This window comes from Plecotus auritus (assembly GCF_963455305.1).
Source record: "Plecotus auritus genome assembly, chromosome: 8".
In the NCBI taxonomy this organism is placed as follows: Eukaryota; Metazoa; Chordata; class Mammalia; order Chiroptera; family Vespertilionidae; genus Plecotus; species Plecotus auritus.
The window spans coordinates 120,154,902-120,169,793 of NC_137782.1; the positions used below are offsets into that span (position 1 = coordinate 120,154,902).

A 14,892-nucleotide genomic window follows, 5' to 3' on the forward strand; every position below is an offset into this window, starting at 1 on the left:
TACAACATAATAACACATTATTAAAAAAAAAACAGCAAAATCATCAAGTACTTAGCAGGTTGAAATGATGTGCAGCATTAAATAATAATGAAAAATTAATACTAAATACACACCTAAGTCTAGAGAAAAGTGAAACCTGGAAATGTAAGAGACAAGAAGATACTTACAAAAAGGAAGCATAGTCCCAGATGGCTTCATTGGTGAATTCTGCCAAACATTTTTTTAAAAATACCAATTCTTCATAAACTCTTTCAAAAAATAGAAGAGGGCACATTTCCCAACTCATTCTATAAAGCCAGTACTACCCTAATACCAAAACCAGACAGACAAACATATCCCAAGAAAAGAATAAAACTATAGACCAATCTTCCTTATGAATATATATATATATATATATATATATATATATATATACACACACATACACAAATATCCTCAACAAAATATTAGCAAATCAGCCCTGGCCAGGTGGCTCAGTTGGTTGGAGTGTTGTCCCATGCACCAAAAGGTTTCGGGTTTGATTCCCCATCAGGGCACATACCTGGGATTCGGGTTTGGTCCCTGATTGGGGTGTGAATGGGATGCGACCAATGGATGTTTCTCTCTCACAGAAATGTTTCTCTCTCCCTCTCTCTTCCTCTCTCTCTCCCTCTCCCTCTGTACCTCCCTCTAAAAATCAATAAAAACATATCCTCGAATGAGAATTCAAAAAAATACTAGCAAACCAAATCTAGCAATATATAAAAAGCATTATGCATAATGACCAAATGTTATTTCTACCAGGGATGCGAGGTTGGTTTAATATCTGATGATAAATTACTATAATAAATCATGCCTATTACACGATAATCTCAATAGATGCATGAAAAGCATTTGACAGAATCATAATGGCTTCATGATATTAACATTCAACAACTAGAAATAGAAAGCAACTGCTTTATCATCATACTTAATGGTGAAAGACTGAAAGCTTTTCCTCTAAGGTCAGAAGCAAGACAAGTATTTCTGCTCTTGCCACTTCTATTCAACAGAATGTTACAGCCAGGGAACTTAGGCAAGAAAATTAATTAAAAGTCATCCATATTGGGAAGGAGGAGTAAAACTATCTATTTGCTGATGACATATTCTTATTCATTGAATAAGGAACACACACACACACACACACACACACACACACACACACACACACACCAAACTGTTAGGGTCAATCATAAATTCCGCAAGTTTTCAGGAAACAGGCTCAATATATAAAAATAAAATATTTCTACTTATAATAGTATCAAAAAGAATAAAATATTTAGGAATAAGTTAACAAAGAAATGAAAAACATATACTCAGAAAACTGCAAAACATTGTTGAAAGTAATTCAAGAAGACCTAAATAAATGGGAAGGTATTATAGTTTGTTCATGGACCAAAAAAGATAATACTGTTAAAATGACAATACTTACAAAATTCATCTACAGCTTTAAAGCAATCCCTATAAAAAAATCACAACTGGCTTCTTTGCAGAAATTGACAAGCTGATGTTAAAATTCATGTGGAAATTCAAGGGGCCTAGGAGACTCACACTTCCTAATTTCAAAATTTACTACAAAGCTGCAGTATTCAATACAGTGTGTTACTGGCATAAGAATAAATAAAGAGAATAGAATTGAGAGTTCAAAACCCCTCACATTTATTGTCAGTTGATTTTTGGCAAGGGTGCCAAGACAATTCAATGGGGGAGAGAATAGTCTTTGTAACAAATAGTGCTGGGACAACTGGAGAGACACATGCAAAGGAATGAAGTTGGACCCCTACCATACACCATGAGCAAAAATTAACACAAGATGAATTAAAGACCTAAGTGTAAGAGCTAAACTTACACAACAATTAGAAGAAGAAACTTAGGGGTAAATCTAGACCATTGTCTAGGCAAGTTTTTTAGATATAACACCAAAAGCACAAGCAGCAAAATAAAAAATGGATAAAATGGATATCATCAAAATTCAAATTCAGTTTGTGCTTTAAATGATATTATCAAGAAAATGGAATGGCAACCCACAAAATGGGAGAAAAAATTTTCAAATCATACATCTGATTAGGAATTTGTATTCCGAATATATAAAGAACTCTGATAACTCAATAGTAACATACAAGTAACCCAATTTAAAAATGGACAAACTATCTGAATAAATAAGTCTCCAAATAATATAAACAAATGGCCAACAGGCACAAGAAAAGATGTTCACTATCAATACCTGTCAGGAAAATGTAAATCAAAATCATAATGAGATACCACTTTTCAACCAGTAGGAATGACTATAATGAAAAAGACAAATATAATGATAATATGAAAAAACCGAAGCTCTCATATGCTGTTGGTAAGAATTTAAAATTGTGCAGTGGGCTTGGAAAACTGTTTTGTGGTTCCTCAAAAGGTTAAACATCCCACTCCTAGGAATATGTTAGACAAAATCTTGTATACAAATGTTCACAGCAGCATTATTCATAATAGCCAGAAAGTGTAAGCAACCCAAATATCCATTAATGGATGGTATAAATAAAACATGTGCTTCCTTACAACGGAATATTATTAGCCAATAGAAATAAATGCTATGCCACAACATAGATGAATCTTGAAAACATTATCCTAACTGAAAAAAGCCAGTCACAAAGAACCACACAGTCTATGGTTCCATTTTTATGAAATGTACGGATTAGGCAAATCAATAGAGACAAAAGTAGTTTAGCGTCTGCCTAGAGCTGGGGTGGGGGTAGTAGGGGAGTTAAGGAGAAATGTAGAGTGATCAATAATGTGTACTGGGGTTTCTTTCTGTAGTGATATAAATGTTATAAAATTTATTGTGGTCATAGTTGATCAATTTTGTGAAAATACTAAAATCATTAAATTGTATATCTAAAGCGGATGAACTGTATAGTACACAAACTGTATTTCAATAAAGTCATTATAAAAAATGTAGGCACAAGTGACAATAACATTGGTTGCTGAAAGAATTATAAACAGCAAAATTTGAAGGACCACATTTCCCTTCAAGCTAGTTTGAGGGACTCAGCCCCACCCCCTCCAATGAACTAATTGCAAATATAAGACTAGTGTTAGGGTAATTATAACATCTAACATATACTTAAGCCAACACAATGGGTCTGTCATTTAGGTCAATCTAAGATTAAAAGGATAAGACCTTTCTAGTCTGTCAGGGCCACATTTAAGAGAAGCTATTATCAAGGCCAAAACATTATTGGTATGAATGGTGGACAGAGAGAATTACATAAAATAAGAGAACAAACTTTTAAGGATTAATAGGTTAGTTTTAGAAACAAATGCAGGAAGAAATACTTTACATTATTTACCTAGTAACAAATATATGAATAGTGTCCAAGACATGGTAAAAAATGAAAGGTGGTAAAAAGGTAGTAAAACAGGTTCCAAAGGCTGATGGACCCTTCCTGAAATTAGAGATCTAGGGGGTTTGATTTGCTATCAAGAAGGGTAAGAATATTTTCCACAATTCAGAACGTTTGATGGAATGGATGACCTAAGATGGTACATCATATGCACTTATTTTGCACTAATATCTGTGTTATCCATATTACTTCAATGTTTCTTTACTGTATCACTGACATCTTTCTTTAAATACTTTTTTTTTTGTTGTTAAAAGTATTACATATGTCTCCTTTTTTCCCCCATGGATGCCCTCCAGACCACCCCTGTCCCTATCACTGGCATCTTGATAACAATCTTTCAGACTAACTTTTTTCATGATTACCTACCCTAGCTTCCAAAGTAAATATTAAAAATTTCCCTACTGTCTGGATCCATGGTAGAAGAAAACTATGATACATTGGGAGTTACTGGCCCATAAAAACAAGCCTCCAAATCATTTTGGACCATAAAGTCAAGAGTATCTCAAAGATGAGAGAAGGTAAAAGGGGTTCCCAGCCTTCTCTGTTCAAAAGGATACACAAATTTCCTGATCAACAATAAAGGGGGTCCTAAATCCAAACCTGAGGTTGTTTCTTATCAAAGGGGACCTATGCAACCCTCATACTTTTGCATTTTACAACTCTAGTCAAATATAGAAACACCACTAGACTGTCAGACTCTTAAGTGTGACAAGGTGAAAATTGTCATCATTTAACATTAAATGGAATATTAGATGAAATAGTCTAGTTCAGGGACAGTCTATATCAACACCTGTAATTGATACACTGATTTTTCTGTAATTCTTTTAAAATATGATTAACAAATACATACATGATTAACAATGAACAAATTATCTTGTAGAGATTCTCGACATCCTCTGATCTTCTTGGAGCGCACATTCTTCTTCCATACATTAAAAGCTTTCCATTTTCGGAAAAGTGAAAATATGGGAATCTTAGTGAGTTCTCTGTGATACAGGTATTCCTGTTCCCATCGATTAATTTCGATATATTCAATGTCCTCATCATTATGAATGCGTGTCACTGCTCTGTCACTAATAGTATAGTAGTCCTTTTTATTGATGTTATCATAATTTACAACTCTGTGAACAAATAAAAATTGAGGCAAGAGAATAAAGTATTCAATGCAAAATTAAGCAATTACATTATTTTTGTGTGAAAGAGATAAAACATTTCTGGAAAACAAATATAATTAAAAATTTTTTAAAATTCTGACAAACTACTTTTAGATTGAATGAATTACTCAAGACAAGGACAGGGGTTGCTTTTTAACAACAATTGGTTTCACAACTTTGATAATATAGTTCATAATTTCAGTTACATGATTTAAAAAAAATCAAATACAGACTTTTACATAATAGCTCTAAGTGAAAGCTATCTGGAAATAAATTTTTATTTATAATTAATTCTTTATAAACTATTTAATAATAGTAGTGAAAAAAAGATTTTACATTATCCAGTACTGAGAGAATTATGAAAAAGAAAGAAAACATGAATTAGATAAGATTAGAATCAAGACCCAGATTAAGCTAAAAAATAGGTCAATTTATCATATAACAAATAATAATTATTAAGAAATTGCTTTTCCAAGATATCCCTCTTTCAATTGTCATTAAGAACATCCTTTAACATTATATATTACAAGAGATAGATTAAGTAAAGAAAAGCAAGAATGGCATAAAAAAGTAGAGATATAGGTGAAGGAAACAAAGTAATGAGACTAGAAAGGGCCAATTCTCTAACACTTCTTAAAATAAGAACTTGCCTACAGGCATGAATGTATTTCCTGTAATTTTAGCTCTAACATTGAAATGCTGAATGAAATGTAAATATTCAATAGTAGAACAAGTATGAAATATATTATGATATAGCAAGTTATTAAAATACTAGAGGCCTGGTGCACAAATTTGTGCACAGGTGGGGTCCCTTGGCCTGGCGGGTGATTGGGACCAATTCGGGGGGCCGGCCAGCTGCGGGGGAGGGACCAAGGGAGGTTGGCCAGCTGCAGGAGATTGGTTGTGGGAGTGCACTGACCACCAGGGGGCAGCTCCTGTGTTGGGCATCTGCCCCCCTAGTGGTAAGTGTGCATCATAGCAACTGGTTAACCAGTCTACCGGCCGGTCTGTCACTTAGGCTTTTATATATATAGATATTTAGGAATTTAGTAAAATAAAATTTATGAAGATTTTGTGGTAGTTTCAAACAATAAGATAAAGGTGAAGTACAAAACAAAATCCTATTTGTTTCTAAGTTAAAACTATTCAGAAATTATGTATTCTAACAAAGATTAGATAGAAATACTCTAGTGAAAATCAACTGTTTCACATGTCTATGTTCTTGTCTAGTTCTTAGCTCTGAACTTAAAATTCAAGGTTCTTGAGACTTCAGTCATCTGTGAAATCCCTAAAATTATGATATGTAAACTAATTGTGCATATATATGGTAATGTTTTAAGGAATTAGAACAAAATTCTCATGTGCCTTGGCTTTGTTAATCAAAAAACTAAGAACCACTCTGGAGGGTATGGCTCAGCACTTCATGTTGGCCCCCAAATGAAAGGGTTGCAGGTTTGATTCCCAATCAAGGGCACATACCTTGGTTGCAGGTTTGATCCTCAGCCCTGATTGGGGTACATGCCGGAGGCAATAAATCTTTCTCTCTCACATAAATGTGTTTCTCTCACATCTATGTTTCTCTCTCCCCCCTCCCTTCCACTCTCTCTAAAAATCAATGGATAAAATATCCTTGAGTGAGGATTAACATAAACAAACAAAAACTAAGAACAATTGGCATAAATCATTTTTAATTTTCAAATATTAATTCAATAAAATTAAGTAAAAAATCTTTCTTAAAAAATTAGTCTGTATTTGATTTTTTTTAAATCATGTAACTGAAATTATGAACTATATTATCAAAGTTGTGAAACCAATTGTTGTTAAAAAGCAACCCCTGTCCCTGGAAATGCAGCATGTAATAACAAACCAGGATGAAAGCAAACTCAAGCCACACACACAAGGGAGGCTGCTGGTGCTGTGGAGAGGGGAGAGAGCCTTGACAGTTGCTCTTACTTTAGTGCTGTAATGGAACAACTTCAACCTGTGCAGCTTTTATCTGATTCCACTATTGACACTTTGTGCTCTAATGAACTCACACCAGAAATGTCTGGAATATACCAGGTATTATATGTTGCTGGTGAGGTGTATGGGAAACATAGAATGTTATTCCTTTTTTTCGTTGTCAACAGCTGAAGACACAATTAGGACATTCTTGAGAGGTGATTCTCTCCAAAATGTGAAATTTCTACTTATCTCTTAAACTGTAATCAACTTTTGATGTTTCATTAACATTAGTCATCAAACCAACCTGAAAATAAGAACAAATGATTCACCACAGCCCCCATCATGTCTGGAAAACTCGCTCTGTATGGGCCGATCTGTTACTAAAGACCCTTGTAGAGGTTGCAGGTGTGGTCTATGATGGTGAATTTACCCGCAGAGGTCCAGGGTTGCCATTATGGTGAGGGCAAAAGAAACCCCACCCCCAAGCAGTGCGGCTGTACTGTTTTATGGAAGCCTTGGAGGTCAAGTCTGGGAGATCACAGAGGTAAGTATCTTGTGATTCAGCACTTTATACTGGAAAATAGTAGAAAAATATTTTAGAGAAAGCTGCGAGAGAAGGGCCAATAATATATACACACATATATACATACGTGCCTAGATAAAGGAGACCAGCAAATACAATGAATAACCACAGTAATGAGGAAGCTCAGAAAGAAAATTAAAAATACCTAGAAAGCAAGCTGGAACATTTGGAAATATGTGCTATAAATGACAGAGATCTCAAGATTGCAATTCTGAAAATACTCAATGAGATGTGAGAAAATACTGGCAGGCAATTCAGTATACTCAGAAGAAAAAATTAATGAACAAAACAAGTACTTTACCAAAGAGATTGAAACTTTAAAAAAGAACCAATCAGAAATCCTGGAAATGCAGCATGTAATTAAGGGAATTAAGAGTGAACCACTGGCCTAGCTCAGTGGATAGAGCATCGGCCTGCGGACTGAAAGGTCCCAGGTTTGATTCCAGTCAAGGGCATGTACCTTGGTTGTGGGCACATCCCCAGTAGGAGGTGTTCAGGAGGCAGCTGATAGATGTTTCTCTCTCACTGATGTTTCTAACTCTCTATCTCTCTCCTTTCCTCTCTGCACAGGTTGAAGTTGTTCCATTATATATAATTGATTTTCTGTTTGGATGATCTATCTAGAGCTGTCAATGGAGTATTAAAATCCCCAACTATGATTGTCTATTAAAACAAACAGTGGATGAGAAATTCCCAAATCTATAGAAAGAAGCAAACAGAAACCTAGTTACTTCAACCCAAAGAGGCCCTCTCCAAGGTAGATTATATTAAAACTGTCAAAAATTAATGACAAAAAAAAAATTCTCAAAGCAACCAGGGTAAAGAAGGAAGTGACCTACAAAGAAAAACTTATCAGAATATCATCTGACATCTCAGTAGAAACTCTATAAGCCAGAAGAGAGTGGAACCAAATGTTCAAATGTCTGAAAGAGAGAAATTACCAGCCACAAATCATATATCCAGCAAAATTATATTTTAAATATGAAGAAGAAATCAAGAAGTTCCCAGACATACAGAAGCTGAAGGATTTTATCACCAGAAAACCTCCACTGCAGGAAATACTCAAGGGTGTTATTCTACCTGAACAAAGAACATAAGGTCAGAATACTATGAGTAAGATCACCAAAAAACTTACAGCATACACAGGGACAATTTGTGACAATAAAACATAAAAGGAGAGGGTTTAAATGTCTAAACTGGCAAAAGAGGATGAAGATGCACTCAAAAGAAAAAAAAACAACTACTGTATGTATATAAATTTATATTTTATATATATTTTTAATATATTTTATTGATTTTTTTACAGAGAGGAAGGGAGAGGTATAGAGAGTTAGAAACATCGATGAGAGAGAAACATCAATCAGCTGTCTCCTGCACACCCCCTACTGGGGAGTACCCACAACCAAGGTACATGCCCTTGACTGGATTCGAACCTGGGACCCTTCAGTCCGCAGGCTGATGCTCTATCCATGGAGCCAAACTGGTTAGGGCTGTATTTTATATTTTATAAACCTAATGGTAACCACATACAAAAATCCCCAAACTAAGACACATAACTTAAAAAAAGAGGAAAGGCGTATGGAATACCACCAAACAAAAACAACAGGCAGAAACACAAAGGAAAGGAACCACTGGAGGCACAGAGCTACCAAAAAACAGAAGATAAAATGGCTATCAGAAATCCTCCGACATCAATAATTACCCTAAATGCAAATGGACTGAATTTACCAATAAAGAGGCACAGAATAGCAGAGGAGATAAAAACAAAACCCAACCATATTCTGCTTACAAGAGACACATCTAAGTTACAAAGACAAAAGTAGATTCAAAGTAAAAGGGTGAAAAAAGTGTTTCCAAGCAAATAACATCCACAGAAAAGCAGGTGTAACCATACTTATATCTGACAGAATAGATTTCAAGACAACAAAGATAACAAGAGACAAAGATGGACATTTTATAATAATAAAGGGGATACTACATGAAGAAAACATAATACTTGCCCTGGCTGGTGTTTCTCAGTGGTTAGAGCATCAACCTGTGCATCAAAGTGTCACAGGTTCGATTCCTGGTTAAGGGCACATACCTGAGTTGTGGGTTTGCTCCCTTCCCCAATCAGGGCATGTCTCTGATTGGGGAAGGGAGGCAACCAATCAATATGTCTCTGTCACATCGATGATTCTTTTTCTCTTTCTCTCTCTATCTCTGTCTCTCTCTCTCCATCCCTCTCTTTCCCTTCCATTCTCTTTGAAAAAAGCAATGGAAAAATATCCTCAGGTGAGGATTAACAAAAAAAGAAAACAACACTTGTTAATATATATGCACCCAACCAGGGAGTACTGAAATATATAAAGCAACTACTCACAGAGCTAAAGGGATAAACAGATCAAAACACAATCATAGTTGGGGATTTTAATACTCCATTGACAGCTCTAGATAGATCATCCAAACAGAAAAATCAATTAAAAAATATCGACCTTAAATAACCAAATGGACATAATGACATTTATAGAGCCTTTCATCCCAGAATATCAGATTATACATTCTTCTCCAGTGCACATGGAACATTCTCAAGGACAGACCATACGTTGGGCCACAAAACTAGCATCAACGAATTCAAGATTGAAATTATACCAAGCATATTCTCTGACCACAATGCCTTGAAATTAGACATTACCAGTAACTGCAAAAAGGAGGTAAAGAAACCCAAAATTACATGGAGATGAAACAACATACTACTAAAAAATGAATGGGTCAAATAAGAAATAAAAGATGTAATCAAAAGATATATAAAGACAAATGAGAATGACAATATGACATATCAAAACTTCTGGGATGCAATGAAAGCAGTAATGAAAGGGAAGTTTATATCATTGCAGGCCTATCTCAAGAAACAAGAGAAATGACAAGAAAGCAATCTAACATTACATCTTACAGTACTCAGGAAAAAAGAACAAAAGCAACCCAAGTCAGCAGAAGAAAGGAAATAATAGAAATTAGAGCAGAATTGAATGAAATAGAGAACAAAAAGAATATACAAAAATTTAATAAAACTAAGAGCTGGTTCTTTGAAAAGATTAATAAAATTGACTAACCCCTGGCTAGACTCACTAAGGAAAAAAAGAGAAAAGACCCATATAAACAAAATCAGAAATGAACGAGGAGAAATCACCATAGACATCACAGCTATACAAAGGATATTAGAATACTATGAAGGACAACATACCTCCAAATTCAATAACCTAGAAGAAATACATATATTCCTAGAAATATATAACATTCCTAGACTAAATTATGAAGAACTGGAAAATCTAAATAGACCAATCAGCAGTGACGAAATTGAAACAGCCATCAAAAACCTCCCAAAAAATAAAAGTCCAGGACCTGATGGCTTCACCAGTAAATTCTAACAATTGTTTAAAGAAGATTTTAAAACTATCCTTCTCAAACTCTTACAAAAAATTGAAGAAGAGGCTATACTTTCTAACACATTTTATGAAGCCAATATAAAAACCTGGCAAGGATAACACAAAAAAAGAAAAATACAGACCAATTTATCTGATGAATATAGATGCAAAAATCCTAAAGAAAATACTAGTAAATTAAATACAACACTACACCAAAAAAACAATACATCATGATCAAGTGGGGTTCATTGCAGGGGCACTAGGATGGTTCAACATACGCAAATCAATCAATGTAATATACTACATTAACAAAAGAAAGAATAAAAACCATATGATCTTATCAATAGATGCAGAAAAAGCATTTGATAAGATACAACATTCATTTATTATTAAAAAACTCAATAAGATAGGAATAGAAGGAAGGTACCTCAACATAATATAGGCCATATGATGAACCCTCAGCTAATATCAGACTCAATGGTGAAAAACTGAAATATTTTTCTCTAAAATCAAGAACAAGACAAGGATGTCCACTCTTACCACTCTTTTTTTTTTAAAATATATTTTATTGATTTTTTACAGAGAGGAAGGGAGAGGGATAGAGAGTCAGAAACATCGATGAGAGAGAAACATCGATTAGCTGCCTCCTGCACACTCCCCACTGGGTATGTGCCCGCAACCAAGGTACATGCCCTTGACCAGAATCGAACCTGGGACCCTTGAGTCCGCAGGCTGATGCTCTATCCATTGAGCCAAACCGGTTAGGGCAACTCTTACCACTCTTATTCAACATAGTTCCAGAAGTCCTAGACAGAACAATAAGGCAGAAAGAAATAAAAGGCATCCAAATAGGAAAGGAAGAAGTAATACTGTCACTTTTAAGGACAATATGATTCTATATATAGAAAACCTTAAACTCCACAAAAAACTATTAGAAACAATAAACAAGTACAGTAAAGTTGCAGGATATAAAATCAATGTAAAAAATCAACTGCCTTCCTGTATATTAACAATGAAGATACAGAAAAAGAAATAAAAAATTCCTTTTGCAATTGCAACCAAAAGAATAAAATACCTATGAATAAACTTAACAAAGAACATGAAAGTCCTATACACTGAAAACCAGAAAGCATTATTAAAAGAGATTAAAAGACACAGCAAAATGGAAAAATATCCTGTGTTCATGGATCGGAAGAATCAATGTAGTTAAAATGGCCATATTACTCAAAGAAATATACAGATTTAATGCAATCCCAATCAAAATTCCAATGTCATTTTTTAAAGAAATAGAACAAAAAAAAATCATCAGATTTGTATGTAACCACAAAACCCCAAATAGTCAAAGCAGTCCTGAGAAAAAAGAACAAAGCTGGAGATATCATGCTACCTCACTTCAAATTATTTTACAGAACTATGATAATCTAAACAGCATTGTATTGGCAGAGACAGACACACACAATGGAGTAAAGATAGCCTCTTCAATAAATGGTGCTGGGAAAATTGGAAAACCATATACAAAAGAATAAAACTGGTTTACAGTTTGTCCCATGTTTAAAAATGAATTTAAAATGTATCAGAGGCCAATTACATAGAAGAAAACCTAGGTACCAAACTTATGGACCTTGGTCATAGAAAACATTTTTTGAACTTGACCCCAAAGGCAAGGGAATTAAAGGAAAAAAATAAATGAATGGGACTATATCAAACTAAAAAGCTTCTGGACAGTGAAAGAAACCAACAATAAAACAAAGAGGCAGCCAACCAAATAAGAGATATTTGCAACAATAATTCTGACAAAGATTTAATACCTAAAATATATAAAGAACTCATAAAACAAACAACCTAATCAAAAAACAGGCAGAGGACTTGAACAGACACCTCTCCCAAGAAGACATACAAACAGCCAATATATATATATATTATATATAATATATAAGGACTAGGGGCCCGGTGCACGAAATTCGTGCATGGCGGGGGAGGGGGGGTTGTCCCTCAGCCCGACCTGCACCCTCTCCAGTCTGGGAGCCTTCAGGGGAGCCCTCTCCAAAGATAGACACTGGGAGTTTGTGTCTATCTTTGCAATCATATGAGCAAATTTTCTGAGACCTCAACCCAGTCTGGTTTGGTGCTCACAGAATAATAGAGGTCTTTTTTTTTCTCTTTGCTCCATTGGTGGAGATTTCCTAGAAGTTGCAGGATATCTTCCTTTTAATTTTTCCTCGACACTCTGACTTTACTTATGTCTCTCACCTTTGCTTTCCCTCCATCCCCACCTGCAAAAGTAACTTGCTCCAGGCTCACCTTGCTCTAGTGTCTAGGAGATCCCACAATGTGTCTGCCACCAGAACTACGATTCCCAGCATTCCTGGTGCTCCCCGTGCTCTGGGCTTCCGCTTCTGGTCCAGGGGCTGCAGAAACCAAAAGGACTGGGAACTCCAGCCACCCCCAGGCTGGGCTGACAGGACCGGACACTCCAGTGGCATCCCTGGGACACCGGCTGTTTGCGCACTGGCCACAGGCTTGGAGCACGTGGTGGGCGGGTGGGCGTCCCACCCCGCCCCTGGCTGCTCAGCGCTTGTGTGAGTGCACGCTGCCCATAGGCCCCTCCATCTTTGTCAGGTTAATTTGCATACTCATTCCTGATTGGCTTGGGTGTCACGGAGGTACAGTCAATTTACATATTTGTCTATTTTTAGTATAGATGTTCAACCTCACTAACAATTAGGAAATGAAAATCAAAACTACAATGAAAAACCACCTCATACCTGGTATATAGAGCTACTATATGACCTGGCAATCGCTCTCCTGGGTATATACCCAAAAAACTTGAAAACATGTATTAGCAAAGATATATGCACCCCTATGTTCATTGCAGTATTATTCACGGTTGCCAAGACATGGAAACAACCAAAGTGTCCTGCGATAGAGGATTGGATAAAGATGTGGTAGCCCTAGCCAGTTTGGCTCAGTGGATAGAGTGTTGGCCTGCGAACTGAAAGGTCCCAGGTTCGATACCAGTCAAGGGCACATGTCCGGGTTGTGAGCTAGATCCCCAGTGGGGGGCTTGCAGAGGCAGCTGGTCAATGATTCTCTCTAGTCATTGATGTTTCTATCTCTCTCTCCCTTTCTTCCTCTCTGAAATAAATAAAAATATATTTAAAAAAAAAGATGTGGTACATATACACAATGGAATACTACTTAGCCATAAGAAAGGATGAAATACTGCCATTTGTAACAACATGGATGGACTTTATGAATATTGTGTTAAGGGAAATAACTCAGGCAGAAAAAGCTAAGAACCATAGGGTATCACTCTTATGTGGAACATAAAACTGAAACTCATGATCACATACTGCAGTGAGGTGGTTGCCAGAGGTAAGGGGGAGGAGGTGTGGGGAGTGAAGGGGATCTAATATATGATGACCAAAGATACCTGATTCTGGGTGGTAGGCACACAGTGCAATAAACAGATGTAACATAGAAATCCACACCTGTAGCCTATCCTATATAATAAAAGGCTAATATGCAAATTGACTGAACGACAGAATGACTGGTTGCTATAACACGCACTGACCACCAGAGAGCAGATGCTCAACGCAGGAGCTGCCCCCTGGTGGTCAGTGTGCTTCCCCCTGACACTCAGCCAGAAGCCTGGCTCATGGCTGGTGAGTGCAGTGGCAGTGGCTAAGCTGTCAGTCAGACATCCCCCAAGGGTTCCCGGACTGCGAGAGGGCACAGGCCGGGCTGAGGGATGCTCCCCCCGACCCAAGTGCACGAATTTCTAGTATAATTATATTAACCAATGTCACCACAATACACTTAATAAAAAAAGTATGTTAAGACATTATATTTTATCACTACTTCTAAAAAGTGTTTTGCCTAACATTTCCTCATCTTGTTGACCCAGTATTTACCACTTTTAACTTCCAATTTAGCTGCTTCCAACTATGTAGCATCTAATCATTGCCTTTACTCATAAGGTTTATAATATTTGGAATTTAGGCTAGGGAGAAAAATTTAACATCAACCCTAAAACGTGAAAAACTGTGATTTCAACACTATCTTCTGTTTTTAAAAATAGTTTTTATTGACTTTTAGAGAGAGAGGAAGGGAGAGGAAGAAAAAGATTGATGTGAGAGCACATCATTCATCAGCTGCCTCCTGCACACCACCTACTGGGGATTGAACCTGCAACCCAGGCATGTGCCCTTGACATAGAATCAAACCTGCAATCTCCTGGTGCATGGGATGATGACCAACCAACTGAACCACACCGGCCAGGTCCAACACTATCTTCTTAAATGAGACCTGGCATATTACTATCAAGCATCATTACTGTCAGTCCAAATATAAAACATCAACTCAATTCCCCTAGTAGAAGTGCTCATTAATCTAGA

The 14,892-nt window shown here is 36.2% G+C and overlaps 1 protein-coding gene across 1 annotated transcript in view; it reads right to left on the reverse strand.

The window, feature by feature from the left end:
* The window catches only part of DNAH6 (dynein axonemal heavy chain 6), a gene marked incomplete at its 5' end in the record, with an annotated part of 243,258 nt that overhangs the window by 205,247 nt on the left and 23,119 nt on the right, over nt 1–14,892 (reverse strand). The window contains one exon of the mRNA XM_080684947.1: nt 4,261–4,531. Within this exon, the coding sequence (XP_080541073.1) occupies nt 4,261–4,531 (271 nt within the window). The remainder of the gene's footprint in view (nt 1–4,260; nt 4,532–14,892) is intronic.